General features: G+C 48.1%; 1 protein-coding gene across 2 annotated transcripts in view; it reads right to left on the minus strand.

The window, feature by feature from the left end:
- The window catches only part of ADAMTS12 (ADAM metallopeptidase with thrombospondin type 1 motif 12), a 2,873,463-nt gene that overhangs the window by 1,316,868 nt on the left and 1,529,875 nt on the right, over positions 1–26,720 (minus strand). For both annotated transcript variants that reach the window (XM_078677277.1, XM_078677276.1), the window contains one exon: positions 23,027–23,147. In XM_078677277.1, the coding sequence (XP_078533403.1) occupies positions 23,027–23,147 (121 nt within the window). The remainder of the gene's footprint in view (positions 1–23,026; positions 23,148–26,720) is intronic.

Consider the following 26,720-nt stretch of genomic DNA (forward strand, 5'->3'; position numbering starts at 1 on the left):
GCGTAATTCGAGAAAACTTTTCTGACACTCATCAGACCAAGGAATGGGATTGGGTGTATTTGTACACGTTAGTGCCAATAAGGGTTTGGCTAATAACGAAAAATTTGGAATCCACTGTCTACAGTACGATGTAATGCCCAAGAAAGCGCGTACTTCTCTCTGCGTTCTTGGCACATTCAATTTTGCTATTGCCTGAATTCTTTCTGGGGTCAGTTTCCTTCCCTCCTTCGATAAGAGATGACCTAAGTAGGTCACTTCTTGTCGGCAATATTGAAGCTTGGAAAGTGACACCTTGTGATGCAGATCACATAGATGACGCAGTAATGTCAAAGTGGCCATTTTACAGATTTTCTCAGTATCCGCAGCGATGAGCAAATCGTCCACGTACTGTACGAGAGTGGCACCTTTGGGCAAAACCATTGTGTCAAGCTGACTTTTCAGAGCTTGACTGTATATGGAGGGGCTTTCACAGTAGCCTTGAGGGGCGCGTTTAAAGCGGAAGCTGCGACCTCCTAAACTAAAGGAAAAAATATCCCTGCTTTCCTCAGCAATCGGGATACTGAAGAAAGCATTCTTCAGATCAATCACCGAAAACCAGGAGGCAGAGGCTGGAATCATAGTCAATAATGTTGTAATGTCGGGGACAACTGGGAATTGTGGCACCACTATCTTATTTACTTCTCTAAGATCAATCACGAATCTATACACAGGTGGCTGAGAAGGGTCAGTTCGTTTTAAAACAGGCAGAACAGGACTATTTCAAACATTGCCTCGTGTTTCTTCAATTACGTCTTTTTCAATCAATTCGTAAACAATCGCTAGCAAAGCTTTTTCGCCCTCATTGGATATTCTGTATTGGGGAATTCGTGGCATTTTGACATTCGACTTCAATGTTACAACATATGGTGGAATTTCTATAAGACCTACATCATTCGGACCAGTAGCCCAAAGAATATCTGGGAGAAGTGCCAATTCTGCTGGAAGTGCATTTCTCGACAAATACATGGGAGAAACCACTTTCTGACCTAAAGTAAGTTGTACTCCTGAGGGAGAACAGTACAAAGTCGCATACAATCTTTTTAGCAAATCTAATCCTAGCAAATTTTCACCACAACCTGTTGTCAAAATAAGGGGTGCTTCGAATTCACAAGGACCAACAGAAAGAGATAAAGGGTCAGAAATCGGATTTCTAACCGGGGCGCCAGAAAAACCTACGGAAACGTTCATTTCGCCAGACAAAGGTGCGCCAGGGAGTTTGGAGTGCATAATAGAACTCTTTGTAGCACCAGTATCCAACAGAAAAGGTTCTGACACACCCGATGTAATCACCTCAACGTAAGGTCCACTCTGATCTACTGGAACTGAAACAACTCCCTCTCCTTGTCTAAGGCTGTCCTAGCAATCATTATTCTCCCACTGCTCATTTTCTGTGTAATACTCATCAACGTAGTATTGAGCTGTCCTGTCAGATACGTTATTTTGCTGGTCAAACCTGTTCATAGAGTTTTGTGGTGGAAGGGGACGTGCGTCCTGAGGGGCGTTTCCACGCCCTCTACCTCTAGGCGCTTGCTGACTGCCACGACCTCTTACGCCAGAAATTCCATTTGCACGTTGTGGTAGGGCGGGACAGTTATATTTGTAATGACCCTCTTGTTTGCAATATAAACACTGGTTGGGACCTACGCGGTTTTGATTGTAATCGAATCTTTGCAAGTTTCTCTGATATTGTTGAGGCTGCTGAAAAGTGTTCTGGTAGTGATTCTGACCATTATTATTTTTATTACCACCACCACGTGGCGGATAGGCTTGCTGTAGCAAAACCTTCGTTTTGAGTTCTCTAGTTTTCTTTTCTACTTTATCTTTCTCATCTTTGTCTCTATTCTCGTAGTACTGTGCGGTAGCTAATATCTGGGCCGAAGATGAGACTGCCCAAGAACTTTCCGAATCTTTTAATTTCCTACACAAATCTGGAAGCAGATTGTGCACAAATTTATCGACAAACAATCTCTGACCACCTTCTGTGGTCATATCTTGACCGCTGTGGTCAATGAATGTTTCTTCAAATCTGGTGAAGAAATCTGAAACAGTTTCTTCTTTCTTTTGCTTGCATGCAGATAACTTATCCCAATTTACGCGTATTGCAGGCATTATCGTTTTCATGTAATCTACTATTTTACCAGGTAGTTCCGCTATCAGAGGCTCAGGCTTGGCACCACCAACTTGTCGTGCATCTGCAGCAGTAATATTAGCCCACGTGTCACCTAATTCCTGGTCATGATCTACATGACGAATTTTTCCCCATAAAGGCTGTGGAACAACGTTCCCGAATAACATATCGATATCGACCAAATTCATTATACATGACCCAGCAGTTTGCGACAATTCTTTATAGTACCCTGCAGGATTTTTACGCGGATCTGGTAGTGTTTGTTTGAGTGCTAAAACTTCAGCTCGCTTCCATGGGACATGTACCCATACGCAGTGAAAGTGGGGCAGGACAGGTGGGACAGCTGTCGCGTCACCCTCTCTCCATTGTGGGGGAACTTCTCTCATAGGGTAATGTCGTGCCTTTTTCCTACTAGATGCACTAGATTCCGGTGGTGACCCAGAACTGCTTCCCTTACTTCGATATGACAATAGCATTTCAACTGCCTTTTCCACATCGGGACCTACAATCATACCCTCTCCAAACTTAAATCGTACACGACACATATCTCGCGGGATGCATTCTTGATCATTGTCTTCTAAATCCTCGCCAAGAAAGACACACATCTGTTCGAACACATATCTCTGTGTCGCTGCTTCCCATTGATGGAAGACGTCCATGACAGACTGTACATCATATTTTGCAGTGTCCATGACCCATTTCCGAGCTAAACTATTCAGGGAATCTCTCTCTTGATAATCAGGCAGTTGACTTCGCAACTGTCTTCTTCCTATGTTAGGGGTCGTAGCAGGCGACCCGAAAAGAGGTAAAAGAAGATTAGTAACAGTGCTGGACATTTTCTGCCGAATGGAAGGTGAAACTGAAGGACAAACAGATGAAAAAACGGGGTGAGATAAGGCGGGGGTAGAGATGGCAGAAGAGGTATCAGGAATAATAGATGTGGTACTAGGCAAAATCATAGAGGGGGCATTAGGAGATGTAGAAAGTATAGTAGGCAAAATCGTAGAAAACATAGATGAAACAGAAGTGGTCGGTGGGCCTGGAGGAGGCTGCACCGAAGAAGTAGGAGCCAGCTGAAGAACAGCTGGTGGGTGCTGTGGACGAGCCGGAGGCGCAGCTTGTGCAACTAAAGGTTGCGGGGGTGCTGTGGCATTCTGCGCATAGGGGGGTGGTGGAGTTAATAATTGCGACATTAATGGGTCTTTTTCACGCTCTTTTGCTGTCCCTTGCTGAAAAGACGGCAAAACTGGATAACACTTATCTATTGCCATTTTAGGTTGCCTGTGCAACTGCTCATTTATCTGCTCTTCCTCATTATCTTTAAACTGCACGGCAGCTTGCATAACTGAAAGTCCCCCTTCTCTCTTATTTTTCTTAGCTTATTTAATTTCTTTTTGTTTGGCTTCTTTGCGCCATAAGCGGAAAGAGTCAAACATCGCCGGCCGGGCTTTCTTTTTGAAGAGTTTAACTTCAAGGTTGTCTAAGATTTCAGAATCAAAGCTACCATATTGGGGCCATTTTAAAACACCATCTTTCCTAGTGTATTTAATCCATACCTCGTTGTAAACGATGGGGCCTACCCCATGTTTAACGTATAGCTCGTAAGTCGGAGTTCCAACTGGAGGAACCGGACATGAGTCCTCCAATCGGGAGTCCCTATTATTACTACCAAGACAAAACCAATTCCCGAGTCTAAGACTAGGCATCCTCGCTCTCTAGTCTAGTTCCAAAACTTCAAAGGATTTATCGATTACGATATTTCTTGTGAATACACGAGTCCTTCGGTTATGGTGCTTGCAAGAACCAATAAAAACCTTTTGTATCTCCAAGATACCACAAAGTAAGTCCAACTAAGGACTGGGAGACGCTCCACTTATACTTAACTGAAAATATCAATGGCGTCACCAGAAGACTCGTCTCAGCGTTTCGCTCTACCGAAAATTTCAAGGGTCCAACATCAGGGCGATAGCCAGGGCAGCAGTCCTTGTAGCCGTCGGGAAGCGGGGAACCTCGCAGCAAAGACCTTCGGACCACGTCGACATGCAGGGGTCGATGAGGTGGTGGGCCCTCCTCCGGAATTTCCACACGAAGCTCCTCAGGATCTTCAGGCTTACTGGTACCACTGGAATCGCCCCAAACGCTGGGCGCCAATTGAGGTACTGGGTTTTTAAGAACCGGCACAGAACCGGTAACCCAGCGGTGCCAGGGGATCAACACCCGGAGACCTCGGGTTCTTCTGAGTCAGACCTACAGAAACTCAGAGTCTTCTAGGTGAAGTCAAAGATTAGTTTATTGGCTGCAACCAAGGTAACAGGGTCCTAGAAGTACAACACGGGTATATTCTCAGGAGACTGCACACTTTCACGAAGTCAGGCTTCTCTTCTTATACGTAATTTTAAGCCTTGGGCAAAACATTCCTTGGATTCGTGGTATTTCATTTATAGTTACTGATTACAAAAGAAAAGCAGAGTCATGATGACATGTACATATTTCACGTCGTGCTGCCCATAACAAATCATCAGGCAAGGCCCAACATTTCATCAGATATCGCTGGACCCCTAATAAAAACGGTCACCTCCCCATCATAAAGCAAGTGAAGAAAAGGAGTGGAGAAAGATGTGAGCAAGATATGGCAGGTGTGCGCGCTGAAATGGTTTTATGGCTGGTTGAGCCTAGATGCTATCTTGCTCGGCCACTGGGAGGGAACTGACCTAACGAGTTCGGCCTGGGGCAATGGTTCTAACTTGTACTGGGGTCAGGGAGAAGTCGATTAAGGAGTATGTGTCCTTGTGGAATCAAATTCAACTGGATTAAGGCGTATGTAAAGGGCAACATGTAGCTAAGGGTTTAGAATGTAAATGACGATTTCGAGGTGAAATCGTCACTCGAATACGCCGAAAATACATGTACTTGATGTACTCGTCATTCTCGGTCTTTTGATACCAAATTCGTCCTATTTCGACAAAGTTTTTATTCTCGGGTCCAGTACTTTTATATGGATCCAGATTTTTCAGAACCACAGGGAGGCTACTCACATGTCCTTTGTCCAGTTTTGCGCCAGAGCAGGAGCAAATGGCTCCCAGGACTGGTTTGAGGTGGACTATGCACAGGGACACCAAATGTGCCCTGGAGCTAGACTTTCTGGCACTGAGACAGTGCATCCACCCAGCCCCAATGGGGAACAGGGTTTACAATGCAACTTTTACAACGCAGTACCTATACCACGCAACTTTTACAACGCAAGTCGTTACAACGACTTGCGCTGGGGGGCGCTCTAGGATAGGGAATAGTTAATTTACAATCCAAAACCTTCCCTACTATCCACGGGGACTGGAGTTGGAATAGTAAATTAAACTATTCACTATCCAGCACCCCCCAACGCAAGTCGTTGTAACGACTTGCGTTGTGAAAGTTGCGTGGTAACGGCATGCGTTGTAAAAGCATGCGTGGTAATGACATACATCCTCCCCAATACACTAAATCCTGTCTGGGAGGTGGGCACCCCTCCCTGTGACAGGATGCCTATTGTACTACCATCCCATGCTCGAGTTTGGCTCAGCAGCAGGAGGGCAGACTCGTGTCTGTGGCTGGCAGCATCCATTTTGTGCTGTAAGGCTCGACAAAGTTGGTACCAGTAGACTTAGGTACCCCAAGAACCTTGGTTCTGAGGGTAGGAATCATACCTCCCGCACTAGTCACTGGTGTGGAGGTATGATTCCAAGGTGTTTGACACCAAACAAAACATATTTTGTTGCAGTCGTTTTCGAGCTGGCATGTACCGCGAGGTTATAATGCACCTCTACCTATATGTCTGGTAGTATCACATACAGCCCAGGAGAATGGTCTCTGAAGACTGCAGAGGGGGCCTGCTCATGCAGGAGCACCCTCTCACGTAAAACCCAGCGCCCTGCCTTCAGGATTGTTCACAAGAGACACACAATTGATGGACGGAATGCAGAACAAATCAAAACATTCACCCCTATTCAAGAGATCTGGGTAAAATCCATCATTCTTTTGCTCACCATGCCACCCCAGTTTAGACCTGGCCGTATGCAAATCAGTCTTGACACTGTACCTCATGGGACAGTCCAGCCCGAACTGCCAAGCCAGGTCCTCCCTGGACTGCAAACAAGCATCCCGGGATCGGTTTCGGGGTTTCACCCCTCTTCAGCCAGGATATCTTGATTCCAGTGGCACAATGAGCCCAGGACCCACGTTTGGGCATACCTGGCGCACTTAGGGCAGAAAGCAAAATATACACAATTAATGGACGGAATGCAGAACAAATCAAAACATTCACCCCCAGTCAAGAGATCTGGGTTAAATCCATCATTCTTTTGCTCACCATGCCACCCCAGTTTAGACCTGGACATATGCAAATCAGTCGTGACCCTGTGCCTCATGGGAACAGTCTAGCCCGAACTGCCAAGCCAGGTCCTCTCTGGACCAGAATCAAGCATCCTAGGACCGGTTTCTGGGTTTCACCCCTCTTCAGCCAGGATAGCTTGATTCCAGTGGCACAGTGAGCCCAGGACCCACGTCTGGGCAATACCTGGCGCACTTGGGGCAAGAAAGCAAAAGACACACTATTGATGGACGGAGTGCAGAACAAATCAAAACATTCACCCCCAGTCAAGAGATCTGGGTTAAATCCATCATTCTTTTGCTCACCATGACACCCCAGTTTAGACCTGGCAGTATGCAAATCAGTCTTAACCATGTGCCTCATGGGAACAATCCAGCCCGAACTGCCAAGCCAGGTCCTCCCTGGAACGGAATTAAGCATCCAAGGTCCGGTTTCGGGGTTTCACCTCTCTTCAGCCAGGATAGCTTGATTCCAGTGGCACAGTGAGCCCAGGACCCACATATGGGCATACCTGGTGCCCTTAGGGCAAGAAAGCAAAGGCACGCAATTTATGGATGGAATGCAGAACAAATCAAAACATTCACCCCCAGTTAAGAGATCTGGGGTAAATCCATCATTCTTTTGCTCACCATGCCACCCCCGTTTAGACCTGGATTGTTAAGGTATGCTATAGGGGTAACTTATAAGGTTTTAAGTGTAGTGATATGGATAGATAAAGTGAACCTATATCTCTCGTAAGTTGTGCAAGCACCAACTTACACAGGCTGCAGTAGCAAACCTGAGGTTCAATTTTGCATGGCCTCTCATCGGTGGCATTATACATGCTTCAGCCAATGGGCGGCATCTGGGGTACTTATGCGCTGGGCACATGTGTAGCATGTACTAGGGACTGATAAGGGTACGCCAGTATCCAATCTGGAGTTCCACCAAAGTACATACATATATAATGGAGAAAGCAGATAGGCTGGTGTCCTGAATAGCAGGATCCCAGCCAGACTAGACAAAATAGTGGGTTCAAAAAGCAAAACGTGGGGGTAACCATAAGAAGTAGATCCTACTTTCCTACATAATACCCCCCAAACGAAAGGAGATGAGATTATCCTTGCCCAGTTGAGTCTTCCTGTTCAAGTGGAAAGATCTGGAGAGTTCATCTGCATTGGCATGGTTACTCCCAGGTTTATGTTTCACTGTATAGTCCATCTCCTGTAGGGAAATGGACCCCCTCAAAACTTTGGGGTTTTCACCCTTCATCTGTTTTAGGCATAAGAGGGGTGTGCGGTCAGTCTGAACAATGAAGTGAGTTCTAAACAAGTACAGCCTCAACTTCTTCAGAGCCAAACCACAGCAAAGGCTTCCCTCTCAATAGCTGACCAACGTATTTCTCTGGGGTCAGCCTTCTGCTAATAAAAGCTACTGGCTGATTCTGACCCTCTGCATTCAATAGTTAAAACACATTCCTTACCCCTAACTCAGATGCATCAGTTTGAACAATGAATAGTTTGGAATAGTCAGGACTTTGCAGAATGGGAGCAGTGCACCTGGCCTTCTTGAGGTCATCAAATGCCTTTTGAAAGCTAACTGTCCACTGAACTTTCTTGGGCATCCTTTGTGATGTAAGATCATTCAAGGGAGTCACTATGGACCCATATACCTTTACAAATCTTCTGTAGTACCCAGTCAGGCCCAAGAAAGCTCTGACCTGAGTCTGGGTAGTTGGAGCAACCCAATCCATGATGGTCTGGATTTTGCTTTGCAATGGTTGAACCTGGCCTCCACCCACAAGGTGGCCCGGGTGCACAACCTGACTCTGCCCTATCTGGCACTTAGAAGCATTGATAGGGAGGCCTGCCTTTTGCAAGAATCAAAAACATTTCTCAGGTGGACCAGGTGATCCTCCCAGGTGGAACTAAAGACAGCAATATCATTTAGATAAGCTGCACTATAGTCTTCCAAACCTGTGAGAACTTTGTTCACCAACCTTTGAAATGTGGCAGGTGCATTCTTCAAGCCAAAAGACATCACCACAAAGTGCTAATGCCCACTAGAGGTTGAGAATGCTGTTTTTGGCTTGGTATTCTCAGCTAGTCTGTTTTGCCAGTAGCCAGCAGTAAGGTCAAAAGCACTCAGAAACTTGGCTGAGGCCAAATTATCTATGAGTTCATCTGCCCTTGGAATAGGATGAGCATCAGTCCTAGTGACTGCATTGAGTTCTCTGTAGTCAACACACAACCTCATCTTTCTCTTATCATCTTTGGTCTGAGGTTTTGGTATCAACACCACAGGACTAGCCCAAGGACTAGTTGAGGACTTAATGACTCCCAATTCCAGCATCTTCTGGACCGCAGTCCTGATGCAGTCCCTCACATGGTCATGTTGCCTGTAAATTTTGTTCTTCACAGGTAGGTTTTCACCTGTGTCCACTTCATGGGTACACCAAGTGGTCCGACTTGGAGTCAGTGAGAACATTTGCCTAAACTGATTGAGGACCTTCCTGCAATCAGACTGTTGCTGCTTAGTATGGCTGCTTACCAAAGCTACTGAGCCATCATCGGGGTTCTGTGAGAGGAGGTCAGGGAGTGGGTCACCCTCTTCCTCCTGTCCCTCATCAGTAGCCATGAGCAAGCCCATGTCTGCCCTTTCAACATAAGGCTTGAGCCTGTTCACATGGAGCACCCTGTGGGGGCTCCTGGAAGTTCCAAGGTCCACTAAATAGGTGACCTCTCCCTTTTGCTCAAGTTGGTGTGGGGTCCACTCCATCTGTCTTGGAGAGCTGCTGGGGCCACAGGTTCCAACACCCACACCTTCTGTCCTGGTTGATAAACAGTCAAGACAGCCTTTTGGTCATGCCAGGCCTTTTGCAATTCCTGGCTAGCCTCAAGGTTTTTGGATGCCTTCTTCATATATTCAGCCATCCTGGAGTGGAGACAAAGAACATAGTACACAATATCTTGTTTTAGAGGTTAGAAAGGCAACTCCCATCCCTCCTTCACCAAACACAGTGGGCCCCTAACTGGGTGACCAAATAAAAGTTCAAAAGGGTTGTAGCCAACTGCCTTCTGTGGCACCTCTCTGTCGGCGAAGAGGAGGCAGGGCAACAGAACATCCCATTTTGACCTGAGCTTTTCTGGGAGCCCCATTATCATGCCCTTTAGGGTTTTGTTGATCCTATCAACCAATCCATTGATTGAGGATGATAGGATGTGGTAAACTTCTAGTTTACAACAAAATCTTTCCACGTGGCAGTTATGTAACTAGACATAAAGTTTGTACCCCTGTCTGTTAAAACCTACTTAGGAAAACCCACCCTGGAGAAAATCCCCAGGAAGGCCCTTGTCACCACAGGAGCTGTGGTGGTCCTAAGGGGAATAGCTTCTCGATACTTGGTAACATTATCCACTACCACTAAGATGTAAGAATGTCCAGATGCTATTGGAGGGTTCATGGGACCAATTATGTCATTCCCAACCCTCTCAAAGGCAACCCCCACCACAGGTAGTAGAATCAGGGGGGCCTTTTTAGTACCACCTGCCTTACCACTGGCTTGGCAAGTGACACAGGAGCGACAAAACTCCTATGTGTCCTCTGACATATGAGGCCAGTGAAAGTGAGGGACAAGCCTGTCCCAAGTCTTGCTTTGGCCTAAGTGTCCTGCTCGGCATATGTTGTCTGCTAGGGTGAGTAGGAAGCCCCTAAACTTCAGAGGTATAACCTGGTGGCACCAGGCTTGGGGTATCTACCCTCTGAATATAGTAGCCCCTCATCCCAATAGATCTTGTGAGACCCACTGACATGCCCTGCAGCCTCAGTAGCAGCTTGCTGGCTGAGGGGTTCAAGAGAGGGGCAGGTTTGCTTATCCTGGCTCAGATCTGCACTAGAACGTCCACCTTACCCCCAACATCAACCTGATCAGGTTTAAGTTAATCTGAGACAGTTACTTCAGCAGGACTGGAGTCGTCTTCCTCAAAAGACTGACCTTCACTCTGAGCCTGGGGGAAGACACAGCCTTACCCCTCCTGTTCCTCTTCTTGGAAAGCACCTGGTCCATCATTTCAGGATCCAGGGCCTGTTCAGTGGGTCTCTGTTTGGCCTGTGACCTAGTCACAGCAAACACATCTGTAGTGATGCTCAACATTGCTGCATGGTTCCTGAGTTCCACTTCAGCCCAGGCTGAGGTGTCCAATTCATTGCCCAACAAGCATTCCACAGGGAGGTTTGAACTTAACAACAACCTTCTTAGGGCCAGTTACCCCTCCCCAGGTGAAATTAACATCTGACAAGGAATGGTCTGAACGGACATTGCTAGCATTGGTCACTTGGTACATCTCACCAAGTATGATCTGATCAGGGTGCACAAGATCTTTTGTCACCATGGTGACACTTGATCCTGTAACCCTGTATGCCATGGCCTCCTTACCATTTATTAAAGGCTGTTGTCTATATTTGCCCAGGTTACTGGGACTAACAAATAAGGAGGCAATATCCATGCCTCCATCACAGACTAGAACAGCCGGAGCTGGAGTTCTGACTAGGCCAGAACTCACCTGAGAGCCCAAGGCTAACCCCACTATTCCCTTGTTCTGTGTGTACCACCACTTGAAACTGTGCTAGGGGGAGCAGTTTCCTTAGGGGCAGTGGTGGTAGGAGTAGAACCCTTGGCCCTTGGACAATTGGCATCTTTTGTCCAAAGGGTCTTGTTCTTACATATGTCACACCCAGGTTTCCTTTTGCCTTTTCCCTTGTTGGATTGTGACTCCCCCCAGATGCAGGTTTTTGGGGCCGTGAGGAAGACTTTTGATCTTTTTTTTTGTTCCCACCCTTATCTGAGTTCTTGGAGTCTGGTTTCTTTGGTCACCACCATTGGTCTGGGTTTTCTGTTTCACCCTGGTTCTGACCCACTTATCTGCCTTCATTCCCAATTCTTGGGGAGAAGTCAGATCAGAGTCAACCAGGTATTGATGCAACAACTGGTTTTGGTATTATTAAGGATCTGCTCCCTCATAATCAAGTTGTACAATCTCTTAAAATCATTCACCTTGCTACAAGTAACCAGCCTCCTTCCAGAGCCTTAATGGCACAATCAACAAAGTCTACCCAGTCCTGAGTCTGTGTCTTCTGGGTGTCTCTGAACTTAATCCTGTACTGTTCAGTGGTTAAGCCAAACCCCTCAATGAGAGCACTCCTCAGGACTGAATAATTGTCAGCATCCTCTTCTCTAACAGTGAGGAGCGTATCTCTACCTTTGTCAGCAAAGGAGAGCCACAAGATATCTGCCCACTTCTCTTGAGGGACCTTCTATACTTTACAGGCCCTCTCCAAAGCAGTTATCCATTTCTGGAAGGGAGGGACAATCTTGCTCAGGTTCCTATGATCAAAGGTGTGTTCCCTAACCATAGGGACACTATAGCTGCCACCATGGGACTCTAGTCCCTATTCTTTCTAGCCTTCTGGACGTCTAGGGACTCTTTTTCCAGGGCCAATTGCTGTTACCTGAGACTAAACTTAGCCTGCTCAAGCTCTAGTAATTGGCACTCCCTGTCATAAGAGTTGTCCCTCTTTCTAGAAACAGAGGTCCCTATAGAATGTCTATAATTATATGACTCAGCAGAGGGAGACCTAGATCTCCTTGGTAAACTCTGCACCTTCCCTGGAGGAATAAAGTGATGGTCGTCTTGACCCTCATCTTCTTCTTGCTCCTGCAGATCTGAGTTGTTCAGGGGTGGGTCATGTTGATCCTCCTGTTCAGGGTTTAAGTCCAGGTCATAGTAAGGTATCCCCTCCTGACCTATCTTCTTCCCCTGTACTACCCACTCAATCCTGCTCATTTGACCCAGGAGTCTTCCTAATGTCATCTTGCAGTAATGCATCAATGACACGTTGAGTGTTGGCATTTCTCCTTGTCTTCAGCTTCCTAGATAAACACATGGGGGCATATTACCAACGATTAGCGATATTTATCGCTAACTAGGCTTAGCAACGAATTTTTTATCGCTAAGCATCGCCGGAACTTATTGCTGAGATAACGTGCTATTAGCAACGTTTATCTCCAAAGCGATACATTTTCCGGCGATAGCGTGAATATCGCTGAGAATACAGCGATATTCACACATTAGCGACAAAATGCTCTTAGCCATGTTATCCACCTCCCATTGGATAACATGGCTAAGAACTGGTCAGAGCAGGCGTTAGTTTTTGGCGATAGCGGGAATATTTCCATCGCTACGCCTGCCTTGCTAATAGGCGATAGCGACGTTAGCGACTGCTTTCAGTCGCTAACAGTTTGGGTACGCCCACTTTGCATGTCATTAGCGATAAATATCGCTGACATGCAAAGCGGGACCCAAACCGCTCGCTATCGCCTAAAGCTGTCGCTAACTGCTGTTAGCGACAGCTTGCTTATAGAGCGATAGAATTATGGCCGCTTAGCGGCCGAAAACGTCCGCTAAAGCGGCGATAATTGACTATCCCCCTGCTTGGTAATATGCCCCATGGTTTTTATTTCTGTGAATGCAAAGCTATCATATTTAGTAGGCAGGATGCCACCAGTGGCATTTCCATTAGAAGACATGACTAAGTGAGGTGTGGTGTAGGCACCTATCTAAACTAGTGGGAACTAAACTCTCTTAGGTTGGAGAAAGGGTGTGCTAGACCCTTGGAGAAAGGGTGTGCTAGAAACTTGACTTACCTAACCCCAAGTTCAGTAGAACTTACTATCTATAAACTAGTATTATATGTTCCTAGATACTAGTGATTTTTGAGTTAATCAATACAAAAGATGTATCAGGTAAAACAATGCAGGCTTGAATCCCAACCGCTGCACACCAAAGTGAGAAGTTGGCCTGGTATATGCTGTCCACTAATTAAAGTGGGCACCATGTACCAGTCCAAACAACCCTTATGGTGATTAGGTCAAAGATAACCTTTATAGAAAGCTATCCTAGTGGTAGTCTTGAATGAATGTTAAGCATCTTGTTTTACTAGAATGCAACCTTATAATATTGGTTCAATGAAATGGAAACCACACAGTAGTTATAAAAATATGTATTTATTCTATATAACACTCTCTGGCATCCGCTACATGAGGGTAGAACACAAATAAAATAATACAGTTGCAAAGAATAAAACTTAAGTAGCACAATACACAGTGGGCTTCAGGGAGAGACCAAACCATATACTAAATAAGTGGTGTAAAAACCACGACTTGGGACTAGACCTAGTCTAGAAGGTGTATAATTGCTGGGACCCCAAGGAGAGTAAGTAGGGACCCCACGGAGGACTGGTGCAGAATGAGAACACGACCGCGTGCTCCGTAGAATTCAATGGGAAAGTCGTGGTTGAAAAATTAGAAATTAAGGACCCTTCCCAGCAGATTACAAAGACAACCCTTGTGATTTAAGAGGTTGGAGAGCCACCCCACCCATGGACACCTTTGTACCAGAGTTACCTATCCCAGAGAAGCCGAGTGCATAGGCACGAAGTAGCGTCGGAAACACTCCTCGTTCTCTAAGGATGTCAACAAAGACATGCTGCTGCTGGAAGTAAGAATAGTGGAAAAGGTGGAATCCAAATGTGGATTTTAGATGAGAAGAGCCTGAAAGCAGAGGGGACAGAGTCTGGGTCACTTAGGAGTGATCAGGGGCTCGGTAGACGAATGCCCACCGATGTCTGGTGCTTCAGGTGTGTTGACGGTGATCTTGACTCTTCAGCTGCATGGTCAGGAGACATCTAGGATAACCAGGAGCCGGATACTAGCTGTCCCATGAAGGATGCAGAGTGCTGAGGGGTCGGTGTCCGGCGGGAGCACCAACAAGTCTTGGCTGCGGCAAACAATGCAGATGGTCAAGTTAGGTGTCAGCAAGGGGATTCAGGGCAGGCCTGTAGCAACCAGGGGCACCCAAGCAAAGCAAAGTTGACCCTCAAGTGAACCCACAGGCTGGAGGCACAGGAGTCACGAGGGGACCTCGGGCAGTTTCACAGGATACCAGCTATCAGGGCACAGAGTGCGAGGATGCCGGAGTCCTTCTCAGAAAGGATTTGCTGTGGTCAGGGCTACAAATGGCTCAATGCACAGAATTATTGCATGAAAACAAGCATGTGCAGCTGCAAAGGGACACAGTGCACAGGGGTATGGGTTATGCAATCCCCAAAAGGGATATATGCCTCAAACTCAGTAAGAGGACAGCTCGACCTCGGAGACCTTAAGAAACCCACCTCCTGTGTTGCTGGAGCCTTCGGAGTCCGCTGGAGCTCAGAATCAGCAACCCATTCAGATATGTTACGGGGTCTGCGTTTGCAGGTGAGTGACTCCTTCCCTCCAAGGAAGATTCTTCTGTTGTCTTGGAGGTCCACAGGGTCCTGCACGGAGCCTGTATTGATCACGGACAGTGGCAAGACTTGGGAAAGTAAGGGAAGATGAAGTTGAGCCCAAGGGAGGTCCAGCGAAGTCCAGCATGTCCAGATGGTCGAAGTGTAGTTGTATCTTCTTGCAGAATCTTGTCCACATGAAATCTAATGTCCTGGTGCCAGTTAACCCATTTTATACCCACGCGAGAGGGTTGGACAGGTTCTAGGTACCCCCTTAGGGGAGAGACAGGACAGGGGGGGAAGCTGCTCCCTTGTCCTTTGTCCAGTTTCCCGCCAGAGCAGGAGCAAATGGCTCCCAGGACTGGTTTGAGCTGGACTATGAACAGGGACACCGAATGTGCCCCGGAGCTAGACTTTCTGGCACTGAGACAGTGCACCCACCCAGCCGCAATACACTAAATCCTGTCTGGGAAGTGGTCACACCTCCCTGTGACAGGATGCCTATTACGCTGCCTTCCCCTGCTCAAGCTTGGCTCAGCAGCAGGAGGACAGACTCGTGTCTGTGGCTGGCAGCATCCATTTTGTGCTGTAAGGCTCGAGAAAGTTGGTACCAGTAGACTTAGGTACCCCCAGAACCACCAGTTACTGGTGTGGAGGTATGATTCCAAGGTGATTGACACCAAACACGACATGCTTTGTTGCAGTCGTTTTCGAGATAGCATTTACCGCAAGGTTATAATGCACGTCTACCTATATGTCTGGTAGTATCACATACAGCCCGGGAGAATTGTCTCCAAAGACTGCAGAGGGGCCCTGCTCATGCAGGAGCACCCTCCCATGTAAAACACAGCACCCTGCCTTCAGGATTGTTAAGCCTTGCTATGGGGGTGACTTATAAGGTTTTAAGTGTAGTGATATGGATGGATATAGTAAACCTTTATCTCTCGTAAATGGTGCAAGCACCAGCTTACACATGCTGCAGTTGCAGCCCTGAGGTTCCATTTTGCATGGCTTCTAATGGGTGGCATCAATCAATCAATCATGTTTTTGTTAAGCGCGACTACTCACCCGTAAAGGTCTCAAGGCTCTGAGGAGGAGGGGAGGTGCAGGTTCCAGTCCATCAAGGAATGGGTCTGTCGAAGAGGGCCTTGCACACCAACACTACAGGAGTGCAGGGGCTCAGGAGAGGCCTCACTTAATGGTGGAGCTGCAAGGGTGGGAGAGCAATTTCACTGACAGTGAGTCTATTAAAAGAACAGTTTTTTCCCTAAAGACAGACTCCTTTCCAATGCCTGTGTTTCTGTTAATTGGTTCTAAAGCTAATTTCTACCTAGTCCCTATGCTGTTGGAGCAGCTCAGCTTGACAGAAGTTCAACCATGACATTGTGGACATCAAAGAGGGAATATCCTACAGGGGTTTTGCTGTCCTGCTCAATTACCTTCACCTTAGTGCATTCACATAAAAATGGATCCCTCTTTGATAGACTCCTTCGAGTTGGTAATTTTGCATCAACAACTTAGCTATTCAAAAATGTGTCAAATCGAAAACAATGAATAAAAACATTACATTTGCTCAGTTTTGAAGGGGAAGCAGAACTTGAGTGTGACTGGTACCAGGAGAAAAAGCACACAGTGGGAGTGAAAAAAAGGTTTTACACTGTCGAATTGCAGAGAGGAGAAGGCATAGTAAAGGGGTTGTATGTCAGAATACTGTGGACATGAATATTGTCTCACTCAAAAATCATATCTTAAATATTGTTAACAAAAGTATCATCGCACTGTGTGATATTTTAGTAAATAATATTTAGGCCATACTAATTATATCAGTGTATGTTATGGCTTTCATATTCTGGTACTGTCAAATGAGCCAGAGATTGTTGCTGTCAGTGTTGCTTGTGAATCTGACAGTTAGAATTTATATATATGTTTCTCCGCCTCTTGTGCTCGTTTTTGACCCTCGATTCCTGCCTCCTTTCCCGCCTTCCTCGCCGCGCTCCCTCCCCGCTTCCCGCCACCGCCATCAGCCCCGCCCCTTTCTCTTCTGTACCCTCCCCGCTCCCGCCTCCCAGCTGCTCCGCCCACCCGCGCACTTCGCCTTAAATGGCGACCGTGCGAACGCGCAGCGGTCACGCGCAGCGGGCGCGCCGATTGTGCGCCGAAGGCGCGCCAAAGGTAAGCCCGTCTGCGCCCGTCCGCGACCGGATCGCGACCAGCGCCAGGACCCCTGGCCCACGGAGACCCCGACCGACCCGCCTGATGTACTCCGCCGCCACCCTCACCGCTCTCAACACCGGCCGACTCCCAGATTGCCATCAAGCCACTCCACGACGCACCCACGGACCTTTCAGCTGCCACGCCTGCAAGTTCACCTGCATCCGGACCTGCCTCGCACCAGCACCCGCCAAGTCGAACACCAGCAGCACCCACCTCAAGTGCATCCTGCTCAACACCCGCTCTGTCCATAGACACGCCATCGAACTCTGGAACCTCCTAGACGCCACAGCCCCTGACGTTGCCTTCCTCACGGAGACCTGGATGAACGCCTCTTCAGCTCCCGACATCGCCATCGCTATCCCAGAGGGCTACAAGATCGTCCGGAGGGACCGCAACGCCAACCAGATGGGAGGAGGCATCGCCATCATCCACAGGAACACCATCCGTCTCACGACCAGCACCGACAACACCCTGACCAGCGCCGAACACCTGCATTTCCAGATCCACACCAACCCGAACACCACCCTCAGAGGCACCCTGATCTACCGACCCCCTGGACCACGCACACGATTCAGCGAGGACATCGCCGACTTCGTCAGCCCGCATGCCCTCCCCTCCGCTGACTACATCCTCCTGGGAGACCTCAACTTCCATCTGGAAAACAACAACGACCGCAACACCAGCACCCTGCTCGACAACCTCGCCAACCTGGGACTCAAGCAACTGGTGTCCACCCCCACCCACCGCGCCGGACACACACTCAACGCAGTCTTCTCTTCCAGCACAGACATCGGCTTCAGCCACGCCACAGAGCTTCAATGGACGGACCACAGCTGCGTCCACTTCACCTTCAAGAGAACGACGACCCACCAACACCAGCAACAGGCCGCCCGCAGAAGCTGGAACAAGATCACAGCAGACCAGCTCGCCACCTCCCTGAGCCAGCACCCTCCTGCCAACTCAGCGGACCCCAGCCAGGCCGCCGACAACCTCACGAAGTGGATCAGCATCTGCGCGGACGAGCTCGCCCCACTGAGGACCCCGCCTAGCAGACCCGGCAGCAAGAAGGCCCCGTGGTTCACCGACGAACTCAAGAGCTCCAAGAAGAACTGCCGAGCCCTCGAGAAAGTCTGGAAAAGGGAACCGACACCGGACAACAGGACCTCCTTCAAACTCGCCACCCGGAAACACCACCAGCTGATCCGCGCCGCCAAGAAAACAGCATTCAAGGACCGGTTGGACAACAACGCACACAACTGCAAGGAACTCTTCAACATCGTAAAAGAGCTTTCCAACCCCAGCGCAGGAAACAACGACATCACCCCATCGCAAGACCTCTGCAACTCCCTCGCTTCATACTTCCACAACAAGATCGCGGACATACACAACAGCTTCAACAACCAACCAACGCACACCATGACCGAACAACCACCCCCCACCACCACCCTCCACGCCTAGACCCCGATCAGCACCGAAGACACCATCCGCACGATGAACTCCATCCACTCCGGATCACCGACCGACCCCTGCCCTCACCACGTCTTCAACAAGGCCGACGCTGTCATCGCACCCGACCTGCGAGACATCATCAACACATCCTTCGACACCACCATCTTCCCGGAGAGCTGGAAGCACGCCGAACTCAGCGCTCTACTCAAGAAACCAACAGCGGACCCCACCGACCTCAAGAATTACCGCCCCATCTCGCTCCTCCCGTTTCCAGCCAAAGTCATCGAGAAGACCGTCAACAAGCAGATGGCCGCCTTCCTCGAGACGAACGGATCCCTCGACCCCTCACAGTCCGGCTTCCGAGCCAATCACAGCACCGAGACCGCCCTCATCGCCGCCACCGATGACATCCGAGCCCTGATGGACAATGGAGAAACAGCGGCCCTCATCCTCCTAGACCTCTCCGCGGCTTTCGACACGGTCTGCCACCGCACCCTAGTGCAGCGCCTCAACAACGCCGGAATCCAGGGGAAGGCACTGGAATGGATCATCTCCTTCCTCGACGGAAGAACACAGAGAGTCCGCCTACCACCGTACAAGTCAGAGGCCACCGAAGTCATCTGCGGCGTCCCCCAAGGATCCTCTCTGAGCCCCACCCTCTTCAACGTCTACATGAGCCCCCTCGCGGCCATCGTACGCAAACACAACCTCAGCATAATCTCCTACGCCGACGACACCCAGCTGATCCTCTCCCTGACCAACGACCCCGCCGCCGCCAGAGCCAACCTGCACGAAGGGATGAAAGAGGTAGCCGAGTGGATGACGACCAGCGGCCTGAAACTGAACTCGGACAAGACGGAGGTCCTCATCCTGGGCTCCTCACCCTCCGCCTGGGACGACTCCTGGTGGCCTCCCGCCCTGGGCACCGCACCCAAACCGACAGACCATGCACGCAACCTGGGCGTCATCCTGGACTCCTCCCTCTCCATGACCAGGCAAGTCAACAACGTCTCCTCGGCGTGCTTCAACATCCTACGCATGCTACGGATGATCTTCTGGTGGATCCCCACCGAGACCAGGAAGACCGTCACCCAGGCCCTCGTCACCAGCCGACTGGACTACGGCAACGCCCTCTACGCCGGTACCACCGCCAAGCTCCAGAAGAGACTCCAGCGGATCCAGAACGCCTCAGCCAGACTCATCCTCGACATCCCACGAACCAGCCACATCTCCGGACATCTGAGAGACCTTCACTGGCTCCCCGTCAACAAAAGAATCACCTTCCGCCTCCTCACCCACGCACACAAAGCCCTACACGACCAAGGCCCGAGCTACCTCAACAGCCGAGTCAACTTCTACGCTCCCAAACGCCACCTCCGATCAGCCAACCACGCCCTCGCCGCCGTCCCCCGCATCCGAAGAACGACTACAGGAGGAAGGTCCTTCTCCTACCTGGCCGCCAAGACCTGGAACTCCCTCCCGACCGACCTGCGCCTGACCCAAGACCACCTCTCCTTCAGGAAGAAGCTGAAGACCTGGCTGTTCGAGCAGTAGCGGCACCCCCCCCCCCCCCCCCCAGCGCCTTGAGACCCTACGGGTATGTAGCGCGCTTTATAAGTGTCACTGATTGATTGATTGATTGATAGAGGCTTTTTGTTTTCCTCATTAAAACTCTGTCCATTTAATTTACTTACCCGTTGTCCTATTATACTTTATGATGCTTATTGGCTCTTGGAGTAATTCTGACTGCTGACGATGTACTCTCTATCTGAGGCTTAATGACATTTACAGAATTTTCTCTACATTACCTATTTTGAGATTTTTGTAATAAAACTCTTTTAGTCGATCTAGATGTCAATTACTAAGTGGTCCCAGACACTATTTGATTAACTCTGCAAATATTTTTGGCCTTACTATGGTGGAGGGTGGTAATTTATTGCTAGATCAAGTATGCTGGAGCCGATCTGCCAGGGGCTTCAGTTAAATAGTGGGGTAAGGACTCCCACAGTACCACAAAGTATAAAGGAAAAGAAGGTGGTTCACTGTAAGGGGCAAGAAAGGCACAAGAGGGGTGCACACTGTTGGGCAGCCATAAGTGTGTTCAGAAAGAGGGAACTATACCCATGGCTGCTGGAAGTGTAGAGAATTGACATGCAATAGTAGCGAGTATCACTTAAAGATTCAGAATTAAAATTCATCAGCATAGTAATGGCTACCAGAACAGTGGAAGGGGGCAATGCACTGAGGTCTGGTAGGTTTTGTGGTTCTCCTGTAGGACATGTGTGGAGGATATGATGTGTGATGTGCAAATTGAGATTTCCCTGTAGATTAACTTAAAGTAAACATATTGTTAATCAACAATGGATGCATACAAAGCAACAACAAAAACGAAACTCAAATGAATCTATTTTGATAGTTAAAAAATAACTAATTGTACAACTATTTTTTACTAACTGGATCCATCTTAGCTTCATATTGTAAAATGACTACATCGTGAAAAATGGCTATCCAGTCAGGTAACCAGATATTCCACAAACATAGAAGTAGGACTACACATCTGAATGAGAGGCACAAAATCGTTTAAATGCCAGAACTCACACCCTAATACACACAAAGGGGATTTCTAAACATTAAACATGTATAACACTCAAAATACTTTTTGCGTATTCACCAAGAAACCCTTGAGTGTGTGGATGGGCAACACTACTTTAATAACTGATGATGGCAAGTCTATGTGTCTATGGAGTCCAAGTGAGAAAATCTGATCAAGAAGGTTTGGCACACCTTCAAGGGCAGCTCCCCCGCAATGGCGGAGGAGCGCCACCCCACTGGCTCAGAGCCAGCAGCTAAAAAATCAAATGATATTTGCAGTTGCAGCCACCACATACAAAAGGTGGTGGGGCGAGAGAGAGGTGTAAGCGGGAGGTGGAGCGTGGGTGCGTAGTTTAATATTAAAATGGAACAAACTCAACTTAAGTTGCTAGCTGCGACCTGCGCCTCACCTGGTGTTTCCTCTTCCTTGTCCCAGCAGGCACTTGGCCTGTATCAGACTCCTTGTGAGCGGGTATTGGCCCTAGCGGGTTGGAAACATGCTTAGCTCAGGTCAGGGAGTCTGTGGGGTTTCTTCACCCAGACTGTTCAATGCAGCTGGGTTAGAGAAACCTAAGTGTGCATGTGTCTTTTGGTAGGCCTGAGACAGCCGGCTAACACACATATGTGCATTAAGAGAGCGCTCATAGCACTGCTCCCACAGATGCCCCGGCCCCGCCCCTCCCTGCACGCCCTGGGTGAGCCAGCTGCTTAAAAATAAAGCTATAAGCAACTATTGTTTTATTTTTTAGCTGCCGGCTCTGACCCAGTGGGGCGACGCTCCTCTACCATTGGGGAGGAGCTGCCCCTGGATATTTGATTATTGTTTTATTTTTAAGCAGCTGGCTAAGCCAGCTTGTGTAGGGAGGGTGGGGCTGGGACATGAGAGGGAGTAGGAGGAGTGCCATATGCACTCTCTAAGTGCGCATATGTGTTTGGCCAGCCGTCTTAGGCCAATCAAAACACATCTGCGCACTTAGTTTTCTCAAACCCGGCTGTATTGGTGAACCCCCACTGGCTCCCTGACCTAAGCGGAGCAGATTAGAGCATCTTTCCAGCCGGCTCAGGCCAATCCCTGCGGTGCAGAGCAGCACAGGGATTGGACAGGGAGTCTGATGAAGCCCCAGTGCCTTCTGGGGCAAGGATGAGGAAACACAATGCAGGCCGTGGCCGGCACCTTAAGGTACGTTTATTCCTTTTTATTATTAACCCCCCCCCCCCGCACCTCCTTTCCCCACCACCTTTTGTATGTGATGGCCGCCACTGCACACCTTGTTGCTGTTATGCAAATATACATATTTTCACCAGCATTTGCCCGTGCGGATAAAGAGGCAAGAAGCAGCCGAAATGTTGTGTTTCAGAAGAATTGTATTATTCATTTTTGATTTTTTTTTTTACTTTTGAAAAGTTTTAAAACTTTGTTTTCAAAACTGAAAGATGGACACAAGCATGAGTCGTTTCCCGCTACGATCCAGTGTCCTACAAATACTTGTGAATGAAGACACGAGGTGATTGTATAACTTTACATCGGTTTTGCACTGATTAGTACTTCTATTTTACAAAACCAGACTCTTCTGGAATTTAATTCGCTTTCACAAAAGTCGGAAGGGACAAAAATGGAAAATAACAGCTAAGATGGGGAGCAGGTGCTGCCCAGGCATTGGGTGGCATTTATTGACTACGCAGGACTAAGTGATGTTTCTTTACTTGGATTCAATACCCGAGAAAGGACAGTTTAATTGAATAATAGAGGTTAATGAAAAAGCTATCACCTCCCGGAAATGAGAAAGCATCTAACTTTGCATTTTCATCTTAATCAATTGATTTATGTGATGATCACTTGAGGACTTTTTTTTTTTAAATAAACAAGGTTTTTCTTCCAGGGTTACAGATTGGTCACATACAAAACAGATTTGAAGTAGAAATCAGATTCTTTGTACCGAATCCTTCACTTTGATCGAACGTCCTCCGCACCGTCTGACACGTCGAGCCATCCCCGAGGCAGACACCGCATCGATCTTCCGTGGCATTGGAATTTATCTCGTAATCACAGCCAACATTCTGATGGAGGGAGACAGAGAAAATGCATTTCAGTCCAATATGTGCACGTAACGCTTCGAACCTTGCTCATCATTTGTGATGTACACGCCAATATCGGTGCACGCATTGAGCAAATACATCTGATAAACTGCAAGCATCAATTGTAGCTCGTGTCATGCGTGGCTCTTAAAGGGGCCACCAGTTAATGACGTAACAGTGGATATCAAAACAAGCTGACATCATCAAGCAAAACTGGTATGCCTGTTGACTGAGAGAGACTGTTACTGCTTCACAATGCATGCATGACCCCTTTCAACTGAGGGTTCTGACCGGAACGGAAGTTTCGGCGGATTTAAAGCAGGAACGCAGTCATAATATTGGGAGAAGAGGACTCTGCAGTCATTACACGCTGAAGCACAGAGCCGCCTTTGGAAGAGAATGTGCAGGATCAGTGCGAACAAATGGGCCCTTTGGTGAAATCAAGTGCTTCTGCCCTAGTTTAGCGCATGCGCATTCAGAGGGCTGTCAGATCCCCGACGATCAGTAATCACTCTGGACACAATGTGGTAGGGGAACAGATACTTCTTTATTATAGTTGCTTCTCAGTCTGCCATCACACATCTGTCCTCGTCCTCGTCCTGCAGCCTAATGCCCCTTTCCTGTCCACCCACAGGAAGTGGTGTCCGGTAACCTGGTCACCGCCCTGTGACCCACAGGGTCCTAATGTCCGGCATCTCTGCCCTGGTCATCACATCTCCCCCTTTGTTACAACAAATGCTTTTCCCCATGTACAAATCCTTATCCACACTGCAACTGACTGTGCTGCAGTTTGGGAGAGAGATATAGATATAGAAAGAGAGAGAGAGAGAGAGAGAGAGAGAGAGAGAGAGAGAGAGAGAGAGAGAGAGAGAGAGAGAGAGATACATATAGAGATAGAGAGAGATAGAGAGAGAGAGAGAGAGAGAGAGAGAGAGAGAGAGATATGTGGAGAGACTCTCTACATTTCTTCTAATAGTCTCTTTGTCTTTTTGCACTCTCTTCTTGGTCTTTGTTCTCCGCTCTGCTCTGGTCCTCCACCTTCTTCTTTGTGTGTTGTCACTTCACCGTTCGTTCCTTGTTCTCTTTCTTCCCCTTCCGCCGTTGTTATTACTCTTTCTTCTTTTTCCATTTTTAGCTCCTTGAAATGCGAACTGTTTCTTGTTACAGTCCGATTGTCTGACGCTGCGGTCACCATTGACCCTTTTACTCCAGTTATTACCAGTGGCTCTTTTGAAAAAGGGCTGTCTGATTTTCTGTGCTGGGTTTGCTTCACTATTACTATGTCCCCTTCTTTTAGTTGGTGCTCCGCTGCATGTCTCTTTTTGTCAGCGTATTCCTTCATTTTCTTTTTTCCTTTGCTGTCTCTCTTTGCGATTTCTTGTCTGTTGGAGTCTGCTGTTACTTCTCTCTGTGGTAGCCTCGTCTTGCTTGTTCTTCCTAGCACCAGTTCTGCTGGGCATTTGCCCGTGGTGCTGTGGGGGGTGTTTCTATAGTCTCGTAGCACCTGACATAGCGCTTGTCCAATGGAGATCTGTGTCACTTTTGCTCTTTGGATGGCCCTTTTGATGGTCCCCATGAATCTTTCTGCCATTCCGTTGGCTTGGGGCCACAGCGGTGTTATTTTCCTGTGTTTGATCCCCAGGTATTCCATGAACCTGCGGAATTCTTCTCCTGAAAATGGAGGGCCATTGTCTGTTTTCAGTGTTTGTGGTGAGCCCCAGGCAGCAAATATGTCATCCAGCACTGGTAAGGTGGCATTTGCTGATGTCGATGCCACTTCCCTTACTACCGGGAACTCTCCCCCTCCGACTTTCCAAAAACCAGGATGTCGTCGCTGTAGTTTAGACTGTTCGTTATCGGTCTTATTATCTGCCTGATTGTTTCTTGGAATATCTCTGCTGCTGAGGATATTCCAAAACTCAGTCTTTTGTACCGAAACAGTCCAAGGTGCGTTGAGAAGGTCGTTATGTATCGTGATTGCTCATCTAGCTCCAGTTGGTGATATCCCTTGCACAGGTCTAGTTTTGAAAATTTTCTCATCCCTGTCAGGCAGCTTATCATGTCATCCAGATGTGGCCCTGGGTGCCTTTCTCTCTCGATGGCTGTATTTGGTATTCTCATGTCCACACAGATTCTTATCTGTGTAGTGTCTTTCTTTGGTACAGCCACTATTGGGGACACCCATGGCGTTGGTCCTTCCGCCGGCTCGATGATGTCTTGGGCCAGTAGCACCTTTATTTCCTCCTCTACTTGGGGTTGTAAATGTATTGGCACCCTTCGGTGATGCTGTGCAACTGGCCTGACAGCCTCGTTTATGTGTAGTGTTATTTGCTTTCCTTCAAATTTTCCTAGGCCGTCTGTCAGCTTCGGGAACTCTTGTAGTATGCTCTCCTTTTCCGACATGTGATACATCATTTTCAGTAGTCCCATTATTTTTGCTGTTACGTTGCTTAGTAGGCATGGTGCTGGAATGTCTCCTCGTAACACGTGTATTTCTTCTACGACGGTTTTGCCGTCGTGTGTCATGGTGTCCATGAACTTTCCCATGTTTGTTACAGGATGTTGTGCGCCCCATGTGAACACTCTTACACTTGATGGTTGTAGCGGCGGCTTCTTCTTCATCTTGTCATATTCAGAGGCACACATGATGTTGCACGTAGCTCCGCTGTCTAGTACAAACTTTGTTTGGTGTGGCCCTACATCAATGGTTACCCAATCTGTCTTCTTTATTGACTTCCTGTCTATTAGCCTGATATGTTCCTCTCCATGCCCTTCATCCGTGGTCATGAGATATAGGCGTTCTGCTTTGCTTGTTATCTCTTCCTCCTCTTCTTCTGATCCTCCTGATCCTCCCGACGAGCTCCTCTCCGTCGCGTCCATGTGTCTTACATGTTTTGTTGTCGATTGTCTTGGTTTTCCTGGTCTGCCACGGTCGCTTTTGAATTGGCCACCTTGGCACATGGTGGCAAAGTGGTTGCTTCTGTTACATTTTCTGCATGTTTGACCAAATGCTGGGCATGGTCCTCGGTGGGGAAATTCCAGGCCGCATCTATAGCATTGGGAACTTCGTTTCTTCGGCGCCTGTTCCTTGTGTCCTCCTTTCCAGTTCCCTTTTTTGCCTGTATCTGTAATTCGATGTATCTGTTCGCCCTTTCGATCCATCTGTTTCGCTTGTACAGTCGCTCTTGCTTCTGCCCTCGCTAGGTCAAGTATTTTCTCCAAGGTGATCGGTTCTTTCAGTAATCTGGTGCGAAACTCCGTGTCTCGGCAGCCTTCTATCATTTTGAGACGAAGTGCCTGTTCATTGTCATACTTTTCAAATTCACAATATGCTACCAGCTTTCGTAGCCTCGTTGCGAAGTCATCCATTGACTCTTCTTGCTGCTGGTATGCCATGTGGAACGAATATCTCTCGAAATCAACATTTCTTTGCGGGTCAAACTTAGCCGTTAGACACGTTTTCAACTTGTCATAGGTTTCTAATTCACTTTGAGGGAGTGTTATTAGGAGGTCTTCCACCTCATCCCCCACGAAGTTTAGCAGTAGATCCAGCTT

This window comes from Lissotriton helveticus, chromosome 2_1 (assembly GCF_964261635.1).
Source record: "Lissotriton helveticus chromosome 2_1, aLisHel1.1, whole genome shotgun sequence".
NCBI classification, from domain to species: Eukaryota; Metazoa; Chordata; class Amphibia; order Caudata; family Salamandridae; genus Lissotriton; species Lissotriton helveticus.